This window comes from Gymnoscopelus braueri (genome assembly GCF_963280865.1).
Source record: "Gymnoscopelus braueri genome assembly, chromosome: 17".
In the NCBI taxonomy this organism is placed as follows: Eukaryota; Metazoa; Chordata; class Actinopteri; order Myctophiformes; family Myctophidae; genus Gymnoscopelus; species Gymnoscopelus braueri.
Window position 1 is genome coordinate 8,026,685 of NC_137617.1, and position 26,583 is coordinate 8,053,267.

Below are 26,583 nucleotides of genomic sequence, written 5' to 3' on the forward strand. Positions count from 1 at the left end.
GTCCAAAACAGTCATATTTAACAAGCCTTTATTATAAGCGTCATTTGTATAAACAAAACATCCTTACAACATAAAAAAAAATGGTTGTGACACAGCCGTCTTTCACACATTGTCTTCAGGAGGCCGGACACTGACTGTGTCTGTGTTTGTTAGAGAGGGTCAGAGTAACATCCAGCAGAGACTCCAAGAGGAGGAGGAATACCTGAATACAGCTTCACCAGTCAGTGGGGTCCATCAGCCGCTTTGCTGATAGAGCAGTTGAGGAGACTGACACTGCCTTTGAGGAGAAGATGGCTGCCCTTTAGAGAAGACGATCTGGGGCCAGGGAGCTGATCAGAGGCTGGCGGGGACGAGAAGAGAGTAGCGCTGAAGACCGGAGGAAGTGTGTGGAGCAGGAGGTCTCTGAGCTGAGGAGGAGACTGGTGACAAGCTCCCTCTGTCTCTCGGTCCGTTCTGCGGCGGCCGAGATGGTCTCGTGGCCCTGGTGTTCTTCCACGGCGCACAGACAGCAGACACACTGCTGGTCGGTGCGGCAGAACACTTTCCTGATGTGGTGGTGACGTGGGCAGATGTGCTCCTGAGACGCGGAGGCTTGGACCAGCTGGTGTGTGTTGAAGGCAGGCAGCTGATGGTGAGACTGGAGATGGCCGTCACAATATGACAGCAGACACTGGAGACAGGTTTTCACAGCCTTCAGTTTCATACTGGTGCATAGGTCACAGGCCACGTCTGCAGCTCCAACAAGGCATTCAGGAGGATCAGCCTGGGCTTCTATCTGCTTCAGTCTGTGCACAACCTGTGGAGTAAAAAAAAAAAAAAAAAGTAGTCACAGTACAAGAATTCTTCATTCACACTGGGAGGCAAAAAAGCAATGCAATATAAAAATACAGTCATTAAAAAAAAAGTAAAGAAAATGAGGCTGGTGTTCAAAATGTTACTTGATTAAAGTACAAAAGTATTGGCATCAAAATATACTTGAGTACGGATATCTGAAGTAAAATAAGGGGTCGTAAAATGACATTACACTGTGAAATGACTGTTAAAATTGAGTTTTTTTGACAGCCTGTACCAAATTTCGTACAGAAGCGTGTGTGACATACACAAATGTATAGTCACATTTTTGTTTTATTATGAATGTATGTTTAAGAGCCTTATTGTGTCTTGGAATGAACAGAGAATTTATATTTTAGGAACAGACCTATCCCACTTTTCGCCACAAGGTGGCAAATGCACCTGATAGACAGGTAGTTTTTGATGGTCAGATGACGTTGCTTTCTTCAGATGCACAAGTTACAAGTAGTTCAGGTAAATGAAGTATTAGAACATAAAACATAAATGAGTACTTTACTATAAAACAAAGCTTGGGGTTATGCCAAAAAAGTCGTCATTTTGTATTAGTTACAAATCTGGGCCTATGCAGTCAGATTCATGGCAGCCGTTACTGCTGCTCACAAACATGTCCTGTAGTGCATTGGTCCTCAAAGTGGGGTCCGGGGACCCCCAGGGGTCCTTGGAGGGGTACCAGGGGGTCCCCAGCAAAAGTAGTAAACATAGCATCACAATCATCTTAACCACTTTATCCATCATTTGTTGGCTATCCAAAAATAGCAGATCTACAAGCTCACAGCGCGTCACTTCTTGCCACGCTGCGAGCTTGTACATCTGCTATTTTTAAAAAATATTGAAAATGTTTGGTCATTTTTGGATAATTTTGAATTTTTTAACACAAATCTTCTCTTCAGGGGGTCCCTGACACAAAACATTTTCAGATGGGGGTCCGCGGCCAAATATATATCAATTTGGGGGTCCTTGGCACGAAAAAGTTTGAAAACCACTGCTGTAGTCTGTTTCACTTACAGTATTTGTGTTGCTCCCTTAGTGTTTAAAGCTCCTGTTGTGTGATTGTGGTATAACAATGCAGTATATGAACCTTTTGGGTCAATATTTAGAAGCAAGTGACTTCTGATTGATTTCATGATAATGCAAATAATTCATGTTTATTTTTCATAAATCATATATATATTTTTTATAATCAACAAATTTTCTTGTAACATACAGTAGGGCCTACACTTCAAAGATCAAATATACAACTTCATCAACATGTTAAGTTCACTGTCCTGCAGATTGCACCAACCAACATTCATTAATACAAATAAGTACATAAACCATAAACATAACTAATAACAAAACTGTTACAGTGATAGTCAGTACACATTCCTCACTCTCTGTCATTTACTCCACATACAAACATGAACCAGCTGGAATGTAATCACTGACTGTACACAGATCACACTGAAACCAGTTGACACAGTTGCTACAAAATGATGTAATAACTGATGCCACTCTGACTCTCACTCAGGTGTGTGTCATCATCCTCAAAGACTCACTGTCAGCCTCAGCCTGCCTTGTTGTTCTAACCTCGTGTCACTAGGGATGGCCTACTGGGCCTCGGTCCAGGGGCCCAGGATCTCACTGGGCCCCTGAGCCAGAGCCTTTGAGGGATGTTTCTTGTCAAAGGGCTCAGTCATTCATGTTGATAACAGAACCCCAAAAGTCCTACTGAAAACTGAAGGAACAGCCTAAACATTCACTTTGAAGATGTCACAAGAAACAAACCATCATGACACCATTTAATCAAGTGTTTAGTGTAAGCCTGATTCATACTTTATCATATGGTGTCACGTATAAAAAATAGCTGATCTCAAAGCTCATAAGGCGTTGCATGTACGACACATTTTTGGCATGCGACACCATCATACAACGGAGCATAAATGATGCATTAGTTAATATGCTTTTGCAGTTAATTGTGTATACAGTACGTGCTCTGTTGAGCCTGTTGAAGTACAGTTTAGAGCTCTTCATTATTAGAATATACTAGAAACTACAGTAGAGCCCGCCTACTCTATCTGGTCATTTACACACACGCACACACGCAAACGCACACGCATGCACGCACGCACGCACGCACGCACGCACGCACGCACGCACGCACGCACGCACGCACGCACGCACGCACGCACGCACGCACGCACACACTCTACAAATTGGTTAAAATATCATTGTATTCATTAAAAAAAGTCCTGGATTGTAGCTTGAAGTGAATTTGCATGGTATTTATATAACTCCATGCTAAATGTCCAGAGTAGGAACAATTCATTGATTGGTACAAATGTCACATATAGTCAGTAATAAACAAGTGAATTTCATAAGCAGCAACACTAAGCTTATTGATCATATTAATCACAACACTTCATATATGATCTGATATCTTGAACATTCATTGTATTAATTACTTAAATTGAATTTACATAATATCACCTCCACTTTATTTCTATAATATTTAATATGTATATTATTTATTATCGTTCATACTCTCCATTGTGTATAACCACCAGATATACTGATACATTATGTTATATTCACAATGTTTTCATTTTCTGAACTGCTGCTAGTGTTTTATGCTTCATATATTTTGTTCTATTCTTGCACTATTTCTGCCCTTATTTGTGACTCTTTCTAATAAGTTGATCTTCTGTACACACACTAAAAAGTTAATGCATCCATTTGTGACTCCAACTTCTCCAAGAGTGTACAAATGTAACCAAATGGACCCGTACGGGTCCATTTGGTTTCATTTGTACACTCTTGGAGTTAGGTGAACACTGAGGATTTAACAGTGTATCGTGCATTTGATAAATAACACACTTTGACATTTAGACTCTTCTTAAGGTTTCAGTTCTGTTCCACACCTCTGATCACCACTGAACCCCACAAACACCACTCATCCCCCCTCACTACCTGTAAACACACTCCAACACCTTCATCTCCTCCTACAGGAACCCTATGGTGAGACCAGCGTTCTCCTGGACCTCTATCTTCTCCTACATCTATTGTATGGTGAGTCCATTGTTCTGCTAGACCTTCATGTCCTCATACATCTATTGTATGGTGAGTCCAGTGTTCTGCTAGACCTTCATGTCCTCATACATCTATTGTATGGTGAGTCCAGTGTTCTCCTGGTACATGACATGTCTCTGTCGTCTGTCTGTAAAACTAAAGGCAGCACTGATCTAAATCACATTCTACAACCACCACAGATACAATATCAGCCCACAATGTTTAACAACACTTAAGGCCTGTTTTCTAATTCGTCATACCGTACGACGGTGTCATGGAATTTAGCTGATCTACAAGATCATGATGCGTCGCAATGTGACGCATTGTGAGCCTGTAGATCTGCTATTTTCACAATTTTAGAACATGAAGAAATATGAAACTTCTTGAAGATTTTCACCTATAATGACAAATACCAGGTTGAAAGTGTTTTTTAAGTAATGGACTAGGCACTCAACGCTGCAATCCATAACTTTTTATGTGTGCGGAATAACACATTATTTTAACCAATCTGTATCATAATACAATCTAACTAGCACATCTGCAGTGGTTGGAGGTGGACTCCCTGCTCTGACATTTAGATCCTGTGGTCAGGTAGGACACCTACTGGTTGACAAGAGGTACTGCATAAAACTCAAAGGAAAACTAGCATTCCCAGACATGCTCTCCATTATAGTTGAACAGTCAAAATGTCAGCTCTCTCATGGGGAACCCAGGTTCCAATCCCAGGTAGGATATGTAACCTAGTCACCAGGCTAAAAGAGTGAGGTGTGAGCCTGCTGGCTTGACGGGCAGCGCTGGAACAGATGTCCTGACTCCTGGCCCTCCCAGCTGTGCACACATCTGTATCTGAAGTGTTAAAGGAGTAGTTCACCCAAAAAATGACTTATTTTCTATCAATTGCACACCCCATGAAGCCTTGAATCCATGGATTTATTTGTGTTTTTGTCGCATTCCTAAGCTAATAATTTGATTCCTGTCTCCTACCGGCTAATGTATCCGGTAGGAGACACAAAGTAGATTCTTTGTGTCTCCTACCGGAAATACACCCGGTCATCAAATTATTGGCTTAGGAATGCGACAAAAACCAAAATAAATCCATGTATTCAAGGCTTCATGGGGTGTGCAATTGATAGAAAATAAATAATTTTTTGGGTGAACTCCTCCATTAAAGTGTTAAACAGTGCTATCAAAGCTACTCATCTAGCAAATACACTATTCCCAACTGTAAACACAACAACAAACATAGCAGCAGTCCCTTATAGTCAATTAGAGTAATAGTTAATAATACTATGGTGTTAATGAAGCAGTAAAACATTTTTAAAGGTGGATGAGGTTGAATCTTGTGCATCTGAAGCATGAATAACATTGTAAGGTTGAACAATTGTTAATTGTTGAACAATCAAGAAGTTTAACTATTGACTTGTTTCTAATTACAACTGTTGGTGTCCTTTATACCAGAAGGGGTAATGTAGGCTACTTTACTTCATTAACTGACCAAATCTGTATTTTAGTAAATATTGTTGACAAGAATTACATATTAATAATTACAAATAATTAGTATTTAAAAAAAAATATTTCCAGTATTGTAGTTTTACATGAACCAGTGATTTATTTAGATGAAACAGAACAGTGTACATTCATATGTGGGATTTCTGAGACAAACAGAGATTTAAGAAAGGAAGAATTCACCAGCATTACAGCAACTTACCAAATATCAGCTGGATGATATAGTGTATTGGTCACTGTCAGGCTCTAGTTTAGATACATTTTCTTCTGTTCTTAAATCTGACTCATTTACTATATACAACATAGAGATATATATATATGATAAAATAAAAAAATCACCTGTACAACAGAAAGTTTTAACTGATTCGAAAGATTCAATGTACACTGCAAAGAACCAACAATGCACATGACTAGTTGTGAGCTTGTAGATCTGCTGACACTGTCCTGCAACAAAGTATAAATCAATCCTAAAGTTTAATCTATGAGACATCTTCATCTCTCACACTCATCACATCAGTGTCTGCCTGGCTGGGAGCTATACTCATGGTGTCATATCCTGAAGAGGGCGCTATTGGTCCAAAATGTGTAGTCAGCCAATCAGAGACTTTGGCAGGTGACCAGCAGTATGTTTCACTCACTGGAACAGAAGACAACAGACAGCAAGACATTTACAATGATAATAAAAATGTCTCTCGAACTACAATGTCATTTTGACAAAGTTCCCAAAAGTTCATCATCTCTTCAGAGCACACTACTGATCATTCTCTCCCAGTTTCATGAAAATGCACCCATCTATTCTTGTTATTTTATGCACACATGCACATTGTAATAAATGATTTATGTCCACATAAGAGGATAAAAGTAAGACTCACTACTTGGTTCTTGTGGCTCCATCATCACAAACTTCAACATCCTCTCTATCACCTCCTCCTCTCTCTTCTTCCATTCTTCTGGTGTTAAAGTTCTCCTTCCTGTCAGTCTTTCAAACAGGGTCATCGGTCGTGTCTCCTTGTCACAATATCGACAGGTAAGAGAGGGACAATTCACAGACAACAACATAATAGTGTTTGTATGCATTTTTGTGTGAATTTGTTATGCTATGTTGATGAATTGAATACATAGGCCCACAATGGAAACAAGTCCCTAGGACCTTTTTGTGTTATCCTTTTAGCCTAAATGTCTTACTGTACCTCTGTGCTGTTTGTGTTTACATTTCTGACTAATAAAGTATTCAATTAGCCAAAACATAATAATAGTTAAATAAAAAGAAACATCAACTAAATGTAATGTAATATTAATAAAGAAAAAGGAAAACGTATTACTGTTCTTATAATGATCATGTATGATGGATAAATAACATCAATAATGATACAAAATAAATCTGTTACAATGATCATGTGCTGTATGAAAAAAATATAAGGTAAAGAAATAATAATTAAAATGTGTTTGATTTAAGTCAAATTAAGTTTAATCTATGAAACATCATCCTCTCTCTCACTTACATCAGTGTCTGCCAGGCTGGAAACTTCACTCATTGTGTCAAATTCTGAAGAGCGTGTTCCACCACTCACTGGAACAGAAGACAACAGACAGCAAGACATTTACAATGATAATATGAACCATGTCATTTTGACCTTGACCTCTTCCACACAAAAGTGTATCTTTTCAGGGCAACCTACTGATCATTCCCTACAAGTTAAATGAAAATACACCCATCCATTCTTATGTAATTTGTATACACACACACACACACACACACACACACACACACACACACACACACACACACACACACACACACACACACACACACACACACACACACACACACACACACACACACACACACACACACACAAATGACCAATAAAAAGTATTAATGATCTTGTGAGTAAATAATAATAATAACTACCCATTTAAACGGTTATATTTGTTTCCATTTCCTGAAAAGTAACAGTATTGAACATAGGATTGAACAGGATATTGATACTCACTGCTTGGAGGAAGCCACTGCATGCTGTTCCTTCTCCTGACAGCTGGTAGGGTTGATTCTATTGGCTCCTTCACCACAGACTGAAAAAAACAAAAACAAACATATAGCAAATGTTGTTTTATTATTGTTTATCTATGAAGATGCTATGAAACTTCCTCTCTCACACTTACATCAGCATCAGTCTGGGTAGGAGCTTCACTCATGGTGTCATGTCCTGAAGAGCGTGTTCCACCGCTCACTGGAACAGAAGACAACAGACAGCAAGACATTTACAATGATAACTAGAAAAAGTGCTCCTCGGAGCACAGGTCTCCGCCAGGTCAGGTACGTTATTGTGGCCTCCTGGTGGCGCTATAATAGGCCAATATGAAAAGGGTGCCATTTCTTCTTAGGCCTTTCACGGCAATCGGACACCGCATTCATGATTTGAGGCATTTTATTCCAAAAATGTGTTTTGCTAAATTAGACCTGCTGGTGGCGCTATAAAAGGCCAATGTGAAATGGGTGGCATTTCTTTCTCGGCCTAGTGGGAATGTGCGTGTGAAATTTCACGGAAATTGCAAGCTGTGTTCATGATTTGAGGCATTTTGTTCAAAACGGACCAATCCTGCAAACTTTCGAATTCAACCTTAGCCAATCAGGCTGGAATATGGGACAGATCCGGGTTGATCACATGACTATAGAGATACTGTGTATGTACCAATTTGCAGGACGTTTGGATAAAATCTGTAGGAGTAATGTCAAAAAATGGGTTTTGCACAAATCGGCCTCCTGGTGGCGCTATAACAGGCCCATGTCAAACATTTGGGGCAGAGGTTCTGAATTGGAATCGAGGGAGTGTGTGTGCACAGTTTTGCAGCGAGTGTCCCAACGATGCCGGAGATTAGCTGGTAACACACGGACAGGACACACACACGGACGGACGGAAAGGGGGTAAAACATACTCTCTCGCCATGCCTTTCGGCCTGACGGAGACAATAAAAACACACCTGGATGTGAAAACCCTGCAGCCCAGCACAACATCTCTACATGTCTCTGTTCCTCACATATGAACCATGATGTCATGTTGACCTTTGACCTCTTAAACACAAAAATTCATCATCTCGCACGCACGCACACACACAAAAACAAAAAAAAACACACACACACACACACACTTACAAAATCATCGCTGTCGAGCAGAAGCTGTATCTCTGTATTCTGACTTTTTATGTTATTAGTGAAAATAGTCTGTCTGTGGGTTTTAGAAATATTGATCCAATGAAAGTATTAACAAGAGCTTTTTGTGACTCCATAACTACTTGTGGTTCTCAACCTTTTCAGGCCGTGACCCCCCAAAATAATCATAATTTAACTGGGGACCCCCCACCCTGACAAGCACTTAAATGTAGGAGTTGAGGCATTACATTTAGTTTCACATGTGGGGACACCTCCCACTACCCCTGGGTCACAGAGGTGTTTTTTGTATTGGAAATCCCATAGAGAAATCTTAGATCACATCATATAAGAACTGTGTTCCAAACATAAATATCACCTCAGCCATTTTGTCAGGAATGTGACTTTGTGTCGTTTATGACGTCTGTGTTTGGAGAAAACATAATAATAATCTTCCTTTTTCACCATCTGTTGATGCTTCATATCCATATGAGTAAAATCACAGAGGGAATTCATTTATTTTTGGAACACAGTTCTTATATGACACAATCTAAGATTTATAGGATTCCTAATACAACAAATTACTCTGTGACCCAGGGCGATAGCGGCCTCTAGCGGCAGTAATGTCACACTTCGGTGCTCTATTCAATAGAGCGTGCCAAAAAACCTGAAGGGGGCGTCAACAAGTGTCTTTTGGTAGCTGCGGACATCTTTGAGGGGTAAAAACCAGGTTGACTTAACATTGCCCAATGCCACGCCCAATGCCTCGCCCCCCCGTGGTGACGACACGTTGGCACGCTTAATAGAGCACCGAAGTGTGACATTACAACCACTAGAGGAAATGGGGAAAATAACCTGTATTTCAATGGATCCAATAGAGTCTATTGGATCCATTGAAATACAGGTTATTTTATTCCATTTCCTAAAAAGTAACAGTATTGAACAAGGTTTACACCTGACATGATGATATGCTGTACTTGATATTGATACTCACTGCTTGGAGGAAGCCACTGCATGCTGTTCCTTCTCCTGACAGCTGGTAGGGATGATTCTACTGGCTCCTTCACCACAGACTTGTAATAAAATAAAATATAAAGTAAAGAAATAATTAAAATGTGTGATTAATGTCAGACTAAAGTTTCATCTATGAAACATCTTTATCTCTCACTCTTACATCAGCATCAGTCTGGGTAGGAGCTTCACTCATGGTGTCATATCCTGAAGAGCGTGTTCCACCACTCACTGGAACAGAAGACAACAGACAGCAAGACATTTACAATGATAATAAAAACACACCTGGATGTGAAAACCCTGCAGCCCAGCACAACATCTCTACATGTCTCTGTTCCTCACATATGAACCATGATGTCATCTTGACCTTTGACCCTCAGAGCAGCCTACTGATCATTCCCTCCAAGTTTCATGAAAATGCGACCATCCATATGTGTACACCCCCCCACGCACGCACACACACACACACACACACACACACACACACACACACACACACACACACACACACACACACACACACACACACACACACACACACACACACACACACACACACACACACACACACACACACACACACATTGATACTCACTATCGGGAGGATAGTCCTTGCTCTCTGCATCCTCTTGGTCCATGTTGTTCCTTCTCCTGACAGCTGGAAGGGTTGGTTCTTCTGGCTCCGTCGCCACAGACTTCAACATCCTCTCTATAATCTCCTGCTCTCTCTTCTTCCATTGTTCTTCTGTTATACCTTTTAATCTTTCAAACAGTGGCATCTGTCCAAAATGTCCTCTGTTCCTCATCACCATGTCTTCTATTTTCACCATCAGCTCTGTGACTTCTGAAATGTCACAGTTGTTGCAGTTTAGAACATGGTACCGGTATCCACATTTCTCCAGGATCCACCTCAGAGGTTCTCCTTCAGACTCTATGTACTCCTCAACACGTCTCTCTCCCAGCCACCATCCCTCTGTGAACAGAACCAGAGTGTGTCTCCAGACTCTGTCCCCCAGCAGCTCCATGTGTTCCTCCACTGATCTCCTGTCAGCTTCAGAGAAACTGGACCTGACATCAACAGTCAACAGGACAGCATGGGGTTCAGGAGAACACAGAGTCACACCGTGTAGAAGGACGTCTTTGATCTTCTGTGATGGAGGTGTAGTCGACCAGTCTGGACAGTTCACCACACTCACTTTTCTTCCAGCAACTTCACTCTGTTCTCTGGCACATTCTGTCAGTTTAGTCTGGGTTTTAAACTCCTGGAATATGAAGTTTACTGTATGTTAGTCATAATAATCAAAACATTCACTCTATTCTGTCTTCACTGGAGTTCCTCCTCAAGCTTACCAGAAATTAACTCTCTGAATGTATTATTCTCCATCACTTTGTCTAACAATGCCACAGTAATATGGGATTAATATTATGCAATAATCTGACTTCTGAAACAGAAAAAAGCTCTAAAAGTTGAAACTCTGTGTTTCAACTTTCACAACGTGTCATGATGCGACGCGTTGTGACCTTATAGATCGGCTATTTTCAAACTTTTAAGTTTTAAAAAAAGCTTTTGAGACTTTAACCCATTAAGACTTGAAGCAGATTCTACAAATGTCTTCTAAATCCCAACAGTTTTCTGAAAAGACGTATGTTGCTATATCAGTGGTGCTCAAACTTTTTCATCTCAATGACCCCCAAAATTGTATATGGCCGTCGACCCCCTTCTCAAAATATTTTGTTCCAGGGACCCCCAGAAGCAAAGATTTTAGTTAAAAATGTTCACTTTAAAACAATATATATTAAAAGATTTGCACACATTTTCACGATTTTTCTAAAATAGCAGATCTACAAGCTCGTAGCGCGGCACTCGGTGCCGCGCTACGAGCTTGTATATATCTGCTATTTTTGAATAGCCAAAGTGTAAAATAATGCTTTTTAGCTCAAATCAAAAAGTGACACAGATGCGTTCCAGGTCTTAATGGGTTAAACCATGACATGCTCAAAATAGGTAATGATTATTCATGTATTGTTTTATTTAATAAAATATTCAATTAAAATATTCAATTAATAATTGAATTATTTTATTTTTTTTAAATAAATTGATTAGTGTGTTGTTGTTATTGTGTGTACCCCTATACAGTTAGCCAACACAGTGGTTCTCAAAGTGGGGTCGGTGGACCCCCAGGGGTCCTTGACGGGGTTCTAGGGGGTACCCAGCCAAATGATTGATAGTTAGGAACCAAATGGGACCTTAATATAGGTCTGTAACTCAGAGAGTGTACAAATACAACCAAATGAACCCTCACAGGTCCATTTGGTTCCATTTGTACACTCTCAGAGTTAAATGAACACTGATGATTTTACTGTGTAGATGGGGTTCCAGAGATAAAAAAGGCCATCAAACAGACAGTGGTCTAATGCATATCAAATTGTGGCTCCTTGAAGTTAAAATGGTTGAGAATCACTGCTATAGCTATAATAATCTTCCCTTCTGGGGGTCCCTGCCATATCTTTTCAAATGGGGGTCCACAGACTAATATGTATTGTTTTGGGGGTCCTTGACATGAAAAGTTTGAGAACCACGAGCTAACACACAGTCATGGTTTACATTAAAGATTACAGACATGATGAGAATCAACATGTGTTGGACTCCATGTTCATTTGAAAATGAACATCTGTGTGTTTTGATCACTGACAGTTCATTGATCACATGATCAATGAACATTACATGACAGCAGATACTTTTACATTATCTTCAGAAAACATATTTGATCACTTTACTGTTTACTTACTTTGAGTGAAGTCATTCATTATAACATAACATTCATATAATATTATTCACCTTGAATAGAGTTCGTTTAAACACATTCTGCTGCAGTATGAGATCTCCAGCTCTGCTCCTCTGATCCTGTTCTCCACCAACCAACATCACCTTCACATCTGGTAGACTCTGATGTTCTCCTGACACACACACACACACACACACACACACACACACAGACACAGACACAGACACAGACACAGACACAGACACGCACACGCACACGCACACACACACACACGCGCGCACACACACACACACACACACACACACACACACACACACACACACACACACACACACACACACACCACATTAGTTCACTTTACACACTGATTTAGGATTGGATTCAGAGATTCAGCTAAATGAGTTATTACATACATGTATAACAATTCTGACTAAACTGACCACAGAACAGTACAAATAATGTATCAATAATTTGAAGTTATACTGAATATTTTGTGATCTATTATGCAAATGAGTTGAAAATACATGAATTAAATCACCAATGTGTCAATCTGTTGGTCATTAGATCAGTTCAATGGAGGAAGAAGTACTCAGATCTCTTACTTGAGTAAAAGTAGAAATACCAGAGTGTACAAATACAAAAGTAAAAGTCCTGCATAGACATTTTCACTATTAAAGCTACAAAAGTAATATTATATATATATATTAAATATATTATATATTTATTAATGTATGTATTGCTTATATTTTATTATTTATCTCAATTTGCATACTTAGTAAATGTACTCAGTTACTTTTGACCAATGGATCCGTTATAACAGGGGTCTTCAACGTTTTTCAGGCCAAGGACCCCTTAGCAAATGAAGCAGGGACCCCCAATACATGATACAATTATGCTGCAGATTAAACTTTTTCATAGATTTCATAGATAGCTTCATAGATTAGTTTGACAGCACTATCATCAATGTTGCGTAAATGAATGTTTGTTTATACATTATCTTATCTATTAATATGTTGGATTCATGTTAATGTGTATTTTCAGACATTTAACCATTTAAACCCTCAATACTGAGTAAACTTGACCTGTGACTCTGTACTTGGTCTTCTCTTTTTTCCCCCTCTGTCTACACCAAACCTCTTTGCCGAAAATAGCCGATCTATAAGCTTGTAGATCTGCTGTTTTGGACTAATGTTCCCCTCAGAATAGGGATGCTAGGGTTCTAGTGGTTAAAAAGTTCCAATCCCAAAAAGATTTGGCGGCCCCCCCTGTAGTAACTCTGAGGACCCCCTAGGGGTCCCCTGTTGAAGACCCATGCGTTACAAAATTAAGCTTAATTTATACAGCATCTTTTTATATAGAATGTGGCACAATATTGAGAATATACATTATTAATCATAATAAAAAGAGAGACAGGCACACGCACGCACGCACGCACGCACACACACAGACACAGACACACACAGACACACACACACACACACACACACACACACACACACACACACACACACACACACACACACACACACACACACACACACACACACACACACACACACACACACACACACACACACACACACACACACAAACACAAACACACACACATAGGATAAACATCACCTTCAAACAGAGCTGTCAGAGAAGTTCTTTGTCTCTGTGTCTTGGTCAGGAATGTCTGGACATGTTCCTCTGTGATCTTCTTCCTCTCTGACAACGTCTCTGAAACATCTCCATCATCTTCATAGTGTCCACCTCTGTTTCCTGTCACCATCTCCTCTATCTTCCACAGCAACTCTGTGACCTGAGCGTCATCTGTCTTCTGATTGTTGAAGACATGATACCTGTTCCCACATTTGTCAACAAGCCAGCGGAGGTCTTCTCCTTCAGCCTCAATGTGCTGCTCAATGGTTGTGTCTCCCAGACAGTCTCCATGGTTGAACAGTACTATAGCATGACTCCACACGCTCTGTGACAGAAGTGTCATGTGTTCCTCTAATGCTACTCTATTTGTTTTGGTGAATGCTCTATGAAGAGGAACCGTCACAAGAACAGCATGTGGTCCAGGAGGACAGAGAGACACACTGTTCTGGATCTCCAGTTTGTCCATCTCTGAGGTGTCCTGTAGTGGACTGTTGTAGTACCAGCCTGGTGAGTCCACCACTGTCACATGTCTCCCTGCTACTTCACCATGTCTCACCTCACACTGCACCCCTGACCTCTGTAGTGACTGACTAACTTTAAAACCACTTCCTCCCAGAATGGTGTTTCCTGCTGAACTCTTCCCAGAGCAACTCCTTCCCAACAACACAATCCTGAGGTCAGTCAGTCCTGTCAGAAAAAAACATTGTTCACTTTCACTTTGACAGCTTCTTATTTAACCACTTAAGACATATAATTAATACATAATTCATCACACGACAAATAGTGAAAATAGCAGATCTAAAAGCTGTTGTGAGCTTGTAGATTTCTTTGGAAAGTTCCACCTACAGTATAACAACATGCCCAAACTAGGGATGCCAGGATTGATATGATTAAGAAACAAGGATACGTCCAGGTCTATATGTTTTTCTTAATATCTAATGATGAAATTGCTTAAAATGTATTATTATTATTATTATTATTATTATTATTACATTTATTATTATTATTATTATTATTATTATTATTATTATTATTATTATTATTATTATTATTATTATTATTATTATTATTACTGTTATTATTAACAGCAGAAAGGTGTGTTCAGTGTACAGTTCAGAACAAATGTCCACCAGGAGACATCATAGAATCATAATAATGTACATTACTACGTAGACTAGACTCATGTAACAATGTGTGTGTGTGTGTGTGTGTGTGTGTGTGTGTGTGTGTGTGTGTGTGTGTGTGTGTGTGTGTGTGTGTGTGTGTGTGTGTGTGTGTGTGTGTGTGTGTGTGTGCGCAGGTGCGTGTGCGTGTGCACATTGTCGGGTGGAAACATTGTATGTCCAAAACCATTACTTATCATCAGTTTTAGTTTGTAGTTTTAGTCATAGTCTTTGAATAAAATTCCATTTACTTTTAGTCATATTTAAGTCATTTGAAATGTTTTAGTTTTAGTCTAGTTTTAGTTTTAGTATCATAGGATTTTAGTCAACTAGATCTACAGTTCATTTAGACGACAAAAATATGTATTTTAGCGGGCTGTGATAGCGTTGTAATGCCTGATTTATACTTAGCTGTGTGCCCAAAATAGCCGATTTACAAGCTCACTACAAGTCTGTGACGTGTTGTGAACTTGTAGAATGACATAATAAAATGACATGAAAGAACACCAGTCCCTCATTCTAACATTGTAGTCTTTTTATTTATTTATTTTTGTTGACGAAATTGTAAATATATTTGGTCCTAGTTTTAGTCATCATAGCTTAGTTTTTATTTCATGTTTTTGTTCCGTCAGTATAAAAAGGTAGCGGATGAACATTTTTCGTCATAGTTTTAGTCGACAAAATGAACACTGCTTGATATGAAATAGAAAAAACAGCCTGTGTTCCAATGTATTTACTGTAATGTAATTATTATTTAGTCACAAGCTCTTGTTAACCCATTAAGACCGTGAACGCATCTGTCATTTTAAGATTTCTTTGGCTATTCAAAAATAGCAGGTATACAAGCTCATAGCGCGGCACCGAGTGCCGCGCTATGAGCTTGTATACCTGCTATTTTTTTTAATCGCGAACATTACATTTGTGCAAATCTTTTAATATATATACATATTTTAAAGCAAACATTTGTAACTCAAATCTTTGCTTCAGTGAATTCTAAACGTGTCTTCTAAATCCTAACAGTTTTATTTTCTTTTACTTATGTTGCTATATATCAGTGGTTCTCAAACTTTTTTCATGTCAAGGACCACCCAAAATAATATGTATTTGTCTGCGGACCCCCATCTCAAAATATTTTGTTCCAGGGACCCCCAGAAGCAAAGATTTGAGTTATAAATGTTCGCTTAAAAATATATATTCAAAGATTTGCACACATTTTCATGTTTTTTCTAAAAAATAGCAGATCTAAAAGCTCATAGCGCGGCACCGAGTGCCGCGCTATGAGCTTAACCAAAGTATAAAATAATGGTTAAAGTGTTTACACAGATGCGTTCCCGGTCTTAATGGGTTACAGCTTTCCACTGGTTAAATATTTATAAAACTCTCAGACAGAATTAACCACTTTCCTCTCGTCACGATGCTACGTGGGGTCTGACAGAGACAATTTCTAGTCCCTCTTGAGACAACCAGCCAACTTGAGCTAATGCTTTCTAGAGATTGTCATTTCCCAAACTGAATAAATACAACGCGTAGGAAGACAAAACATCATTGTTAATTATTCTTGTGACTAAGATATCTGCTGATATAAAACTCATCATAGACAGATTTCACTACTACATCTTCACATGGATTGTTAAAGTAGTAGAACCCGCCTCTTACTTCTCTTCAGCACCTCATGGTCCTCCTTCCTGTCTGCTTCATCCTGTTGAGAATCGTCGTTGAACAGCTTGTGTAGTTTATGATCGTGGTCAACCTGCAGAGCCTTGGAAAGCTTGTTGAATGCACTGTTCAGACCGAGGTTCAAACTCCTAAACTCACTGTTGTCGTTGTAGTCTTTAAACACATGCTTGTGGAAACTATCAGAGATGTATTTTTTAACAACTTCTTCTGCAGACTCCAGTGTTTTATTGAGATCACGGAGGTCCGCCTCCACATCGGCAGAGTTCTGACCAGCTCCTTTTTGCTTGATTTCCCTCACCAGTTCCTCCAGTCCTTTCACACGCTTACCCACACGCTGGCACTGCTTCTTGTTGCCCTTGACCTCCTCACAGAAATTGCAGAGTGAAGTTGCTTTCGACAAGATGGGGTCTATGAGATCCATAACTGATTGAAAACAATGAGAGAAAGGGGCACAGATAGATTGAAATGCAATAGATTGTACCATAACATCAAGTCCGCACTGAAGAGACACTTGTTTACTCAGGCTTTTGGCAATTCGTTTTTTTTTTTTGTATTGTAAAGCGTATTTGGTTTTCTGAAAGGCGCTATATAAATTCAAGTTATTGTTATTATTATTATTATTATTATTATTAACATGCTTTTCTCATTATATTGAACGAGAAGTGACAGCTGATTTTAAAGTTGTTTACTTAAGCAATATTACATAAAAGGTTTGCTTTACCATCATTATTGGCAAAACGGTGATTAATTGAATATTTTATTAGGCAAAATTTTAAACAGCACAATTACATTTATAATACTTTGTCTAAAAGGTCCGACCAAAAAAGTCCTTGCGGTCTTGTTTTTGATGAGGTGTTTGTGCCAAGTGCCGTAAGCATCAGTGAAGTGCCAATAATGACAGTAAAGCACACCCTTGAGTGTAATACTGTGATTATAGAATCTAAATAAAACATTTAAAAAATTCATTCATATTGTGGGGCAATTTGCTCTCAAAACAAACTAGTTGCCCTTCCCTGGAAACACATGGGGTCTGACAGAGACAATTTCTAGTCCCTCTTGAGACAACCAGCCAACTTGAGCTAATGCTTTCTAGAGATTGTCATTTCCCAAACTGAATAAATACAACGCGTAGAAAGACAAAACATCATGGTTAATTATTCTTGTGACTAATCAACCAATAAGATATATGCTGAAATAAAACTCATCATAGACAGATTTTGCTACTATATCTTCACATGGATTGTTAAAGTAGTAGACCCCGTCTCTCACTTCTCTTCAGCTCCTCATGGTCCTCCTTCCTGTCTGCTTCATCCTCTGCCTGTTGAGAATCTTCGTCGAACAGCTTGTGTAGTTTATGATCGTGGTCAACCTGCAGAGGCTTGGAAAGCTTGTTGAATGCACTGTTCAGACCAAGGTTCAAACTCTTAAACTCACTGTTGTCGTTGTAGTCTTTAAACACATGCTCGTGGAAACTATCAGAGATGTACTTTTTAACAACTTCTTCTGCAGACTCCAGTGTTTTATTGAGATCACAGAGATCCTCCTCCACATCAGCAGAGATCTGACCAGCTCCTTTTTGCTTGATTGCCCCCACCAGTTCCTCCAGCCCTTTTACACGCTTAACCAAACGCTGGCACTGTTTCTTGTTGCCCTTGACCTTTTCACAGAAATTGCAGAGTGAAGTTGCTTTCGACAAGATGAGATCCATGACTGAATGAAAAAAAAATAGAAAAAGGAGAAATGGGCACAGATATAGGTTGAAATGCAATAGATTGAACCATAACATCAAGTCCGCAATGCTTTCTAGAGATTGTCATTTCCCAAACTGATTACCACGCGTAGAAAGACAAAACATCATTGTTAATTATTCTTGTGACTAAGATATCTGCTGAAATAAAACTCATCATAGACAGATTTTTCTACTACATCTTCACATGGATCGTTAAACTAGTAGAACCCCCCTCTCACTTCTCTTCAGCTCACACACACACACACACACACACACACACACACACACACACACACACACACACACACACACACACACACACACACACACACACACACACACACACACACACACACACACACACACACACACACACACACGTCAGCTATTTCAATGAACAAATGAGAAGCAGATATCTTGCTAAATAGGCTCTGTGCATAACTGTAGTCCCAGTTTTCAGAAGGTGGCATACCTTGTCTGGCTTTAAAACATGCAGAATTTTTACCAGACACACTACCTGCATATCTGTATCAGAATGACACATTCAGGGCGCTCGAGTGGCACAGTGGTAAAGTACTTTACCACCACCACGGAGTCAAAATTCACAGTGGTGCATCCGGCTTTGTCTTACTTGGGAACGATGCAAGTTGGGAATGCATACCCCACCCGTTTATGAAATACCGGTTGTACTAGACATTAGAGTAGCCTACCCAGTGCATCAAATCCAACGCTTTGTAACTTTACGTAATCCTGTATGTTTGTTTTACATTTTAGGAAACAAATATTTTAGGAAAGAAAATAGGAAAAATATAGTCTGGGGAAAAAAAAATCCCATATTTATCCAGACCTGGAAATTAGTAAAAATCTAATGCATAGGGCCTATGTTATTATGTAAAATACGGTTCAAGAGTTAGAAGACAAAATGTAAAGTAGCTTGGTGTAGTGCCACCATGAGGCCAATTTAAAAAATGTGGGGTGCAGAGACTTCCTTGGCATGACATATTAATAGACAGGTAATAAAAGAAGAGAAATGAACATACCATCTGCTGAATTATGGTTGTTCTTCACACACACACACACACACACACACACACACACACACACACACACACACACACACACACACACACACACACACACACACACACACACACACACACACACAGTTATGCACATAGCTCTGTGTCTACCAGAAATACAACTGAACTTTAAAAAGGAAAAGGAAAACACAGATTAAATATTATTGTTCCTCATGGAGAAATGTCCTTTTAGCAGACCAGCCTCTGGGTTCTGAGCATATAGGTCCAGCCCCCCAAAGTCCATTTTATTAAATAAAACACGTTAGAAAACTATTGGAATCATTTGTACCTTAATTTTCATTCCTTGGAGAAGATGGATGAGGTGTCTGTCTATCTATCACCCTGACACGTGTGTGTGTGTGAAGGATCTAATATTTAAGCAAGCTGTGACACTTACATCATTTGTTTTGCTTGCTTTGCAACTGTCAGCTAGTTTAATTGTTTTATTGGCTTAAGTAGGCTACTTTGCAAATGGAGTAGAGTTTTTATTCAGTGTTCATAATATGTTTATAGGATGATGTATTTGCACTGTATTAGCCATACTGGTGACAGTAGATTAAATGTGCTGTCTCTTGACAATTTGTCGATCTGTGAGCCCAGCCCACCTGCTATACTTACAGATATAACTGCCACATTATCTGTAGCCTATATGCTCGACTCGGTTCCTTATGCAACTCTCTGGTATAAAGGATTACCACTGTGTGTTCCGCCTGCTACAGCAGCTTGTTGTGTTAACTCATTGACTGCCAGAGTTAAAACCTCGTTCATAGCAGCCCTTGCCAGCGATTTTCGTGTTTTTTTGTTTCGTTATTTTGTTATTTAATTCACATCTAGAAACTCTAGCTTGACACTTGAATCGTTTTGATCGTTCCACCACTAGAGAGCAGCACATACCAAGCTTGATCGCCTCTCGATCACACTCGCCCCCTCCCAGACCCACTCACACAGTGAAACACATGAACCGGAAGTGAAATGTCTCAATTACTTTGTGATACACAACGGGGATGACTGTTCGTCACCCAGACCATAGATTATAGGAGGGGAGGTCTCCGATCGTTTTTCATAGCGTGTGAAAACCCGTTTGTTTCCCTATTATGGTCAAAATGACTGGGGGGAAAAATGTAAAACCGAAAACGGAACCCAAGTCATGGAACCGGATGCAGTGGTGGTTGAAGTAAGTGGAACCCGAAACTTAGCCTGATTCATAACAGAATAGCGTGATCAGAGCATAAAGATCAATAAAGACCATAGATCGCATTAACGCGATCCTGGCGGCCAAGCGCGCTATTTATTAGATCGCGTTAATGCGATAATGGCGGCCAATGAGTTAACTTAGAAAACAACAGATGCACTTAACCACCCTCTGTGCATAAGCACCACACTGCACACAATAGAGCCAAGGGACCATCTGCAATTTCGATCAGTGAGAAACTTTGAACGCACACTCCCAGTAGGCCAAGGATGAACCTCCACCCCAATTTCTTTTTCAAATCGTTCTGCTATAGCGCCAGCAGCAGGCCGATTTTTGCAAAACATTTTTTTTTTGCTACAATTCCTACAGATTTTCTCCACACCTCATGCAATTTGGTACACCTTATCTCTGAAGTCATGTGATCAAGACCTCATGGTGGCGCTACAACAGCCCACTTCATGTTTTGGACAATAGCTCTTGAACCACAGCTCGTCCATTAAAAATATTTTTTTCTCTGGATTATTTGGATTCTCACTCTTCATATAGGCCACGGCCAATTGTGCCAGATTACTTTTTCCGCCTTTTTGTGTTTTCTTCAAAACAGACTTTTTGTTACTAGATATACGTTTGATTTTTCAGATCTGCCTGGCGGAGACCTGTGCTCCGAGGACACACTTTTCTAGTTTAGAATTAATTAATGTATCTGTTATAACTTAGTTGGAGGTTCAATCAGACTCACAAACTGCTCACATAAAGTTCTCAAACTCACCTTCAGCATCAAGGCAACATACCCTGATCTGTTATGAAATTCAAACACAATGATAACATAATAGTGATACAATACACACTAACATGCACGCACACGCACACACACACACACACACACACACACACACACACACACACACACACACAGACACACAGACACACACACGCGCGCGCGCGAGCGCACGCACAGTGTGTATACTATTAAACACATTAGATTAGAACAACTAAAGATTAAAACATCAGATGAAAAATATCCCTGATGATGACCTATGTAGGTCAAACCATTAACTTAAATTAATAAAGGTCGTTCCCTCTTTTTATGCTAAAATAGACGATCTACAAGCTCACACGTTATGAGCTCGTAGATCGGCTATTTTCACTACTCTTATAATATTTGTATTATTTTTTTAAAGTTTTACATTTGTTTTTACATTTTGTTTTTCAATGTGTAAAGTTATTTCTTATATTTTGAAATAATTATAAAAACTGTAGGAAACAGGGGGGAAAAAAGAGGGATATTTACTTTCGACCCATACAATTGTGTCCGTGACCCACAAATAGGTCCGGACCCATAGTTTGGGAAACAGTGATTTATCTCCTGGCTCTAAATCAATGCGATAAGTGGCTCATGAATGGGTTTAATTATACATCCTGCTCATGTCTGTCTTTTGTCTATAGGATATTTAGATTTTTAGCAGACATACTACCTTCCTCTCACATCAGAAGCATTGAGAGGAAGGTAAAGGAAATTAAACATTGTGCAGCTATGGATGCATCTTGTGTAGGCTACTGTTGTGTTGTTCTCTCTATATATATAGAGTAGGCTGAGTAGGCCGGGCCATGCATGTCGTGAACAATGCAGGTCGGGAATATATGCATACATAACTCAGAAAGCAAACGGTCTCAAACTTGGCGTGTGTCCCGAGGTGTGCAGTGAAAAATGGCAATTGGGACGAAAGATTCATTGTATCAATGTGATATGCCCCATATATTAGTCTGGGTGATTGTGGGTGGATGCTTTGCACTAACTCTTGCCCTATAGGGGAGCAGGGTGGAGCTGATTGCTCATTGGAGAGCACCTGGGCCCGGTGCCTCCAGGAGGCTATAAAAGCCCCACCCTGGCCAGTCTCTAGGAGAAGCCTGAGAGAAGCAGACCTATCTCCACCAGCTCCAACTCTACTCTCCATGCCCTTACCATTATGATTATGTTCTTTCTTTCCATCCACACACCTCGCACCACACCATGCTCCACACATCCACATCTACACTACTGATTACTGACTTCACACTCCATAGGATCCGTATGTTCTGTTTATACCTCCGTTGTTTGTTGTTATTAGGTTTTGGTTTAATAAATGTATTTACTTTATACATTCAACCTGGTCTCCTCCCTGATGTTTGTCACGGCCTAGAGCCAAGCTGTGACAAATGGGGGCTCGTTCCGATCTTAAGTGAGTATTGTCATAAAGTTAAAGTTTTGTTGCGCGCAGTTACTGAGTGTTTTTTGAAAGCCGGTCTTGAAGTAATTGGGGATTCCCCGTGATGTAATGTAAAGTTGGGCCAATCAAATGCGGTTTGGGAGGGCCTAACTCGGGATTCCCTTTTTCTTTGTGTAAAGCGGTTTCAAAGTGTTTTCAGTGCGTGCGGTGTTTTGTTAAACGTTTTGTTAGTTACATTTTTTGATTTCCCGTATTTTTTTCGTTGAGCATGGAGTTATTTGAATGTATGTGGGCTAAGTTTTTGACACACTGGTACTGACAAATTGAGTATACATATAGGAGCTACTGTTTGTCCCATGTTAGGCATAAGCCACGGTTAGTTTTTAAACTTTCGTGGATTTTTTTTTTTTTTTTGTATTTTTGTGATGTTGGGGTGAACGCGGTAGTAGCAGTTGTCTCGGGAGCACGGTACGTGGCTGACGGCATAATTATTAACTGATTATGTTGTCTCCTGCGTATCTTTAGTGCGTAAATACCCCCGCAACACCTCATGAAGAGCTAGGGTGAGTTATATAAGATTGGATTAGGCAGCTAGGGGACGCTCCTGATTACGCAGTTAGTTTGTATCAGTGTTGTATTTAACTTGTGTCCAATATACATTCAAGTGATAATTGAAATGGCTCAAATTGATAAATTTGTTGCGTCGCCGTCAGAAGATTTTTTGGAAAGCTGTACAAAGGAGCAGCTCCTAGAAATTGCTGACTATTATAAATGTGACATTGGGGACAGGAGACGTAAAGTACATACAATTAAGGTAGTATTAAGTGCTGTTTTGGAAGATATGGGTATCTTGCCAGGTATTGAAACAGGGGAGAGACGGTGCAGCGGTGCCGCCACCAACCCAAAATCTGTCTTTTTCGGAACAAAAACAACTGATGCTTATTCAGCTAGAAATGGAGAGGACTAAACAACAGCTTAAAATTGAAAAAGGAAGGGTAGAAGTAGAGCGAGAGAGAATTGAAATGGAAAAATTGAGAATTATTCTGCAGAGGGAGAAGGTAGAGCTAGTAAAGGAAGGTAAGATGGACCAGAGAATGTTGGGAGGAGGAAGTGTAGCTTCAGAAAAGCAACCTTTTGATTTGGTGAAGAGCTTGCGTTTGATGCCAAAGTTCAGTGAGAAGGAGCCTGAAACTTTTTTTTCATTGTTTGAAAGACTGGCAAATTCGAGAGGGTGGCCTGATGCGGACCGGACTGTGATGCTGCAGTGCGTGCTTACTGGGAAGGCACAGGATGCGTCTTCGACATTATCAGTAACGGAAAGTTTAAGTTATGCCACTGTTAAGTCTGCTGTTCTTAAAGTGTATGAAATGGTGCCTGAGAGTTACCGTCAGCGCTTTAGAAACAACAGAAAAGACGACAAACAGTCACATTTAGAATTCTCACGGGAATTAGTGATCAACTTTAACCGTTGGCGTATGGCTGCAGGTGGGAGCACATGTGAGGGGTTGTGCGACTTGATACTGCTAGAGCAGTTTAAAAATGCAATTCCCAGTCACATAGCAATTTATATCACCGAGCAGCAGATTAAGACTGTGGCAGAAGCAGCCGCTTTGGCTGACCAGTACGTCTTGACGCACCGTGAATGGGTACCACGGGGCTCCCATATTACGCAGCAGGAGGGCACCGCATCCAGCCATGGCGACGGCGGGCGCAGCTCACCTTTCAGTAGGAATTTTAAAATGGAGGACGGGACAAGTTGGGCTGCCCGTGACGGTGACAAAACATGTCACTATTGTGGCAAGAAGGGTCACATTAAAGCATTATGCACTGAAACAGAGAGAAGAAAGGGAGGTGAAGTCGGCAGCGGCTGTAGACGAGGCATACCGTCCATTCGTGGAGAGGGGATTTGTCTCCCTTGCTGGGTCCAGTGAAAAAGTACCCGTTACAATTCTGCGGGACACAGCTGCACTGGGCACATACGTGCTTGACTCTCTCCTGCCATTCTCTGCACAGTCTGCTACTGGGGGTGACATGTTGAGCCGTGGTATGGGCATGTCCATAATCCCTTCTCCTATACACAAACTCAATCTGGAGTGTGGTCTGGTTCAGGGCGAGGTGGAAGTGGCGTTGCGCACAGCGTTGCCGATGGCTGGGGTCGATGTTCTCCTGGGTAACATGCATGCTGGGGGCCGCGTGTGGGCTAATGTGTCGCCACCACCACTGTTGAATCATGTAGGTCCTGCTACGCATTCTAAAGAGGTCAGTTCAAATGCTACGGTGAAAAGTAAGCGTTCATTTGGTCGGTGGGCTGAACGTCGGCAGTTCAGACCTGGTGAACAAGTGCTGGCTCTTTTGCCTTTCCAAGCGAATCTTTCAGGTCCATATTTTGTTGAGCGCATGTCAGAGGTCAGCTACCTCATTTCAACTCCGAAGCTGCGAAATGCTACTCAGTTGTGTCATGTAAACCTGTTACGACCTAGCTATGGTCCTAGGTCAGCCACCTTCGGTCCTTCTTCTCAGTCAGTGGCAGTGACTGAGGTAGAAGACAGTTGGGTCAGCTACCCAATGTTTGGTGTCTAGAGTAAACTGGAGCCAGAGATAATGCACCAGTCAAAATGTCTGTCTAATCCTTGATGTCTTTTGGTTTTTTTTAGAGCCTGGCGTTGTGGTCCCTGGCCTGTCCTGCTCCTTGACAGCCCTATTGCTAGCTGAAACACCAGGATCCAGCTGTTGAGGGGGGAGGAGAGTCCAGGGGGGTTGCAAAGTCAGGGCTCTAAGGGACCAAGGGTGTTATGACACTCTAGTAGTAGACAGATTTTCTGAAAGTATTTGAGTCTAAAATGGTAAAATATAAATGTTAAAATTGTGTGATAAAGTGCACTTAAGTGGTTATGTTTGAATTTTGGGGTTTGATTATTTGTTTAGTATTTAAGTATTGTTCAATGGGGAGCCGTGGTTCCTAGTGGGACCACGACTTTAAGGGGGGGGGGGGGGTGTGATGCCCCATATATTAGTCTGGGTGATTGTGGGTGGATGCTTTGCACTAACTCTTGCCCTATAGGGGAGCAGGGTGGAGCTGATTGCTCATTGGAGAGCACCTGGGCCCGGTGCCTCCAGGAGGCTATAAAAGCCCCACCCTGGCCAGTCTCTAGGAGAAGCCTGAGAGAAGCAGACCTATCTCCACCAGCTCCAACTCTACTCTCCATGCCCTTACCATTATGATTATGTTCTTTCTTTCCATCCACACACCTCGCACCACACCATGCTCCACACATCCACATCTACACTACTGATTACTGACTTCACACTCCATAGGATCCGTATGTTCTGTTTATACCTCCGTTGTTTGTTGTTATTAGGTTTTGGTTTAATAAATGTATTTACTTTATACATTCAACCTGGTCCTCCCTGATGTTTGTCACGGCCTAGAGCCAAGCTGTGACACCATGTCATCGTACGATCTAGGTTCAAGAGATATAGGGCAGTGGTTCTCAAACTTTCATGTCAAGGACCCCCAAATTGATATGTATTTGGCCACGAACCC

The 26,583-nt window shown here is 40.5% G+C and overlaps 1 protein-coding gene across 1 annotated transcript; it reads right to left on the reverse strand.

The window, feature by feature from the left end:
* Positions 1–271: 271 nt before the first annotated feature.
* Positions 272–24,736, reverse strand: LOC308104918 (uncharacterized protein; the record flags this gene model as incomplete). The annotated part of the gene is made up of 14 exons (XM_080455560.1): positions 272–796; positions 5,907–6,040; positions 6,276–6,411; positions 6,906–6,973; positions 7,398–7,476; positions 7,567–7,634; positions 9,546–9,624; positions 9,726–9,793; positions 10,158–10,824; positions 12,402–12,520; positions 13,972–14,679; positions 16,812–17,255; positions 18,102–18,542; positions 24,613–24,736. 14 exons carry the CDS (start codon positions 24,734–24,736, stop codon positions 302–304), a joined length of 3,630 nt encoding a protein of 1,209 aa, XP_080311686.1. The 3' UTR covers positions 272–301.
* Between the last annotated feature and the right edge of the window lie 1,847 nt (positions 24,737–26,583).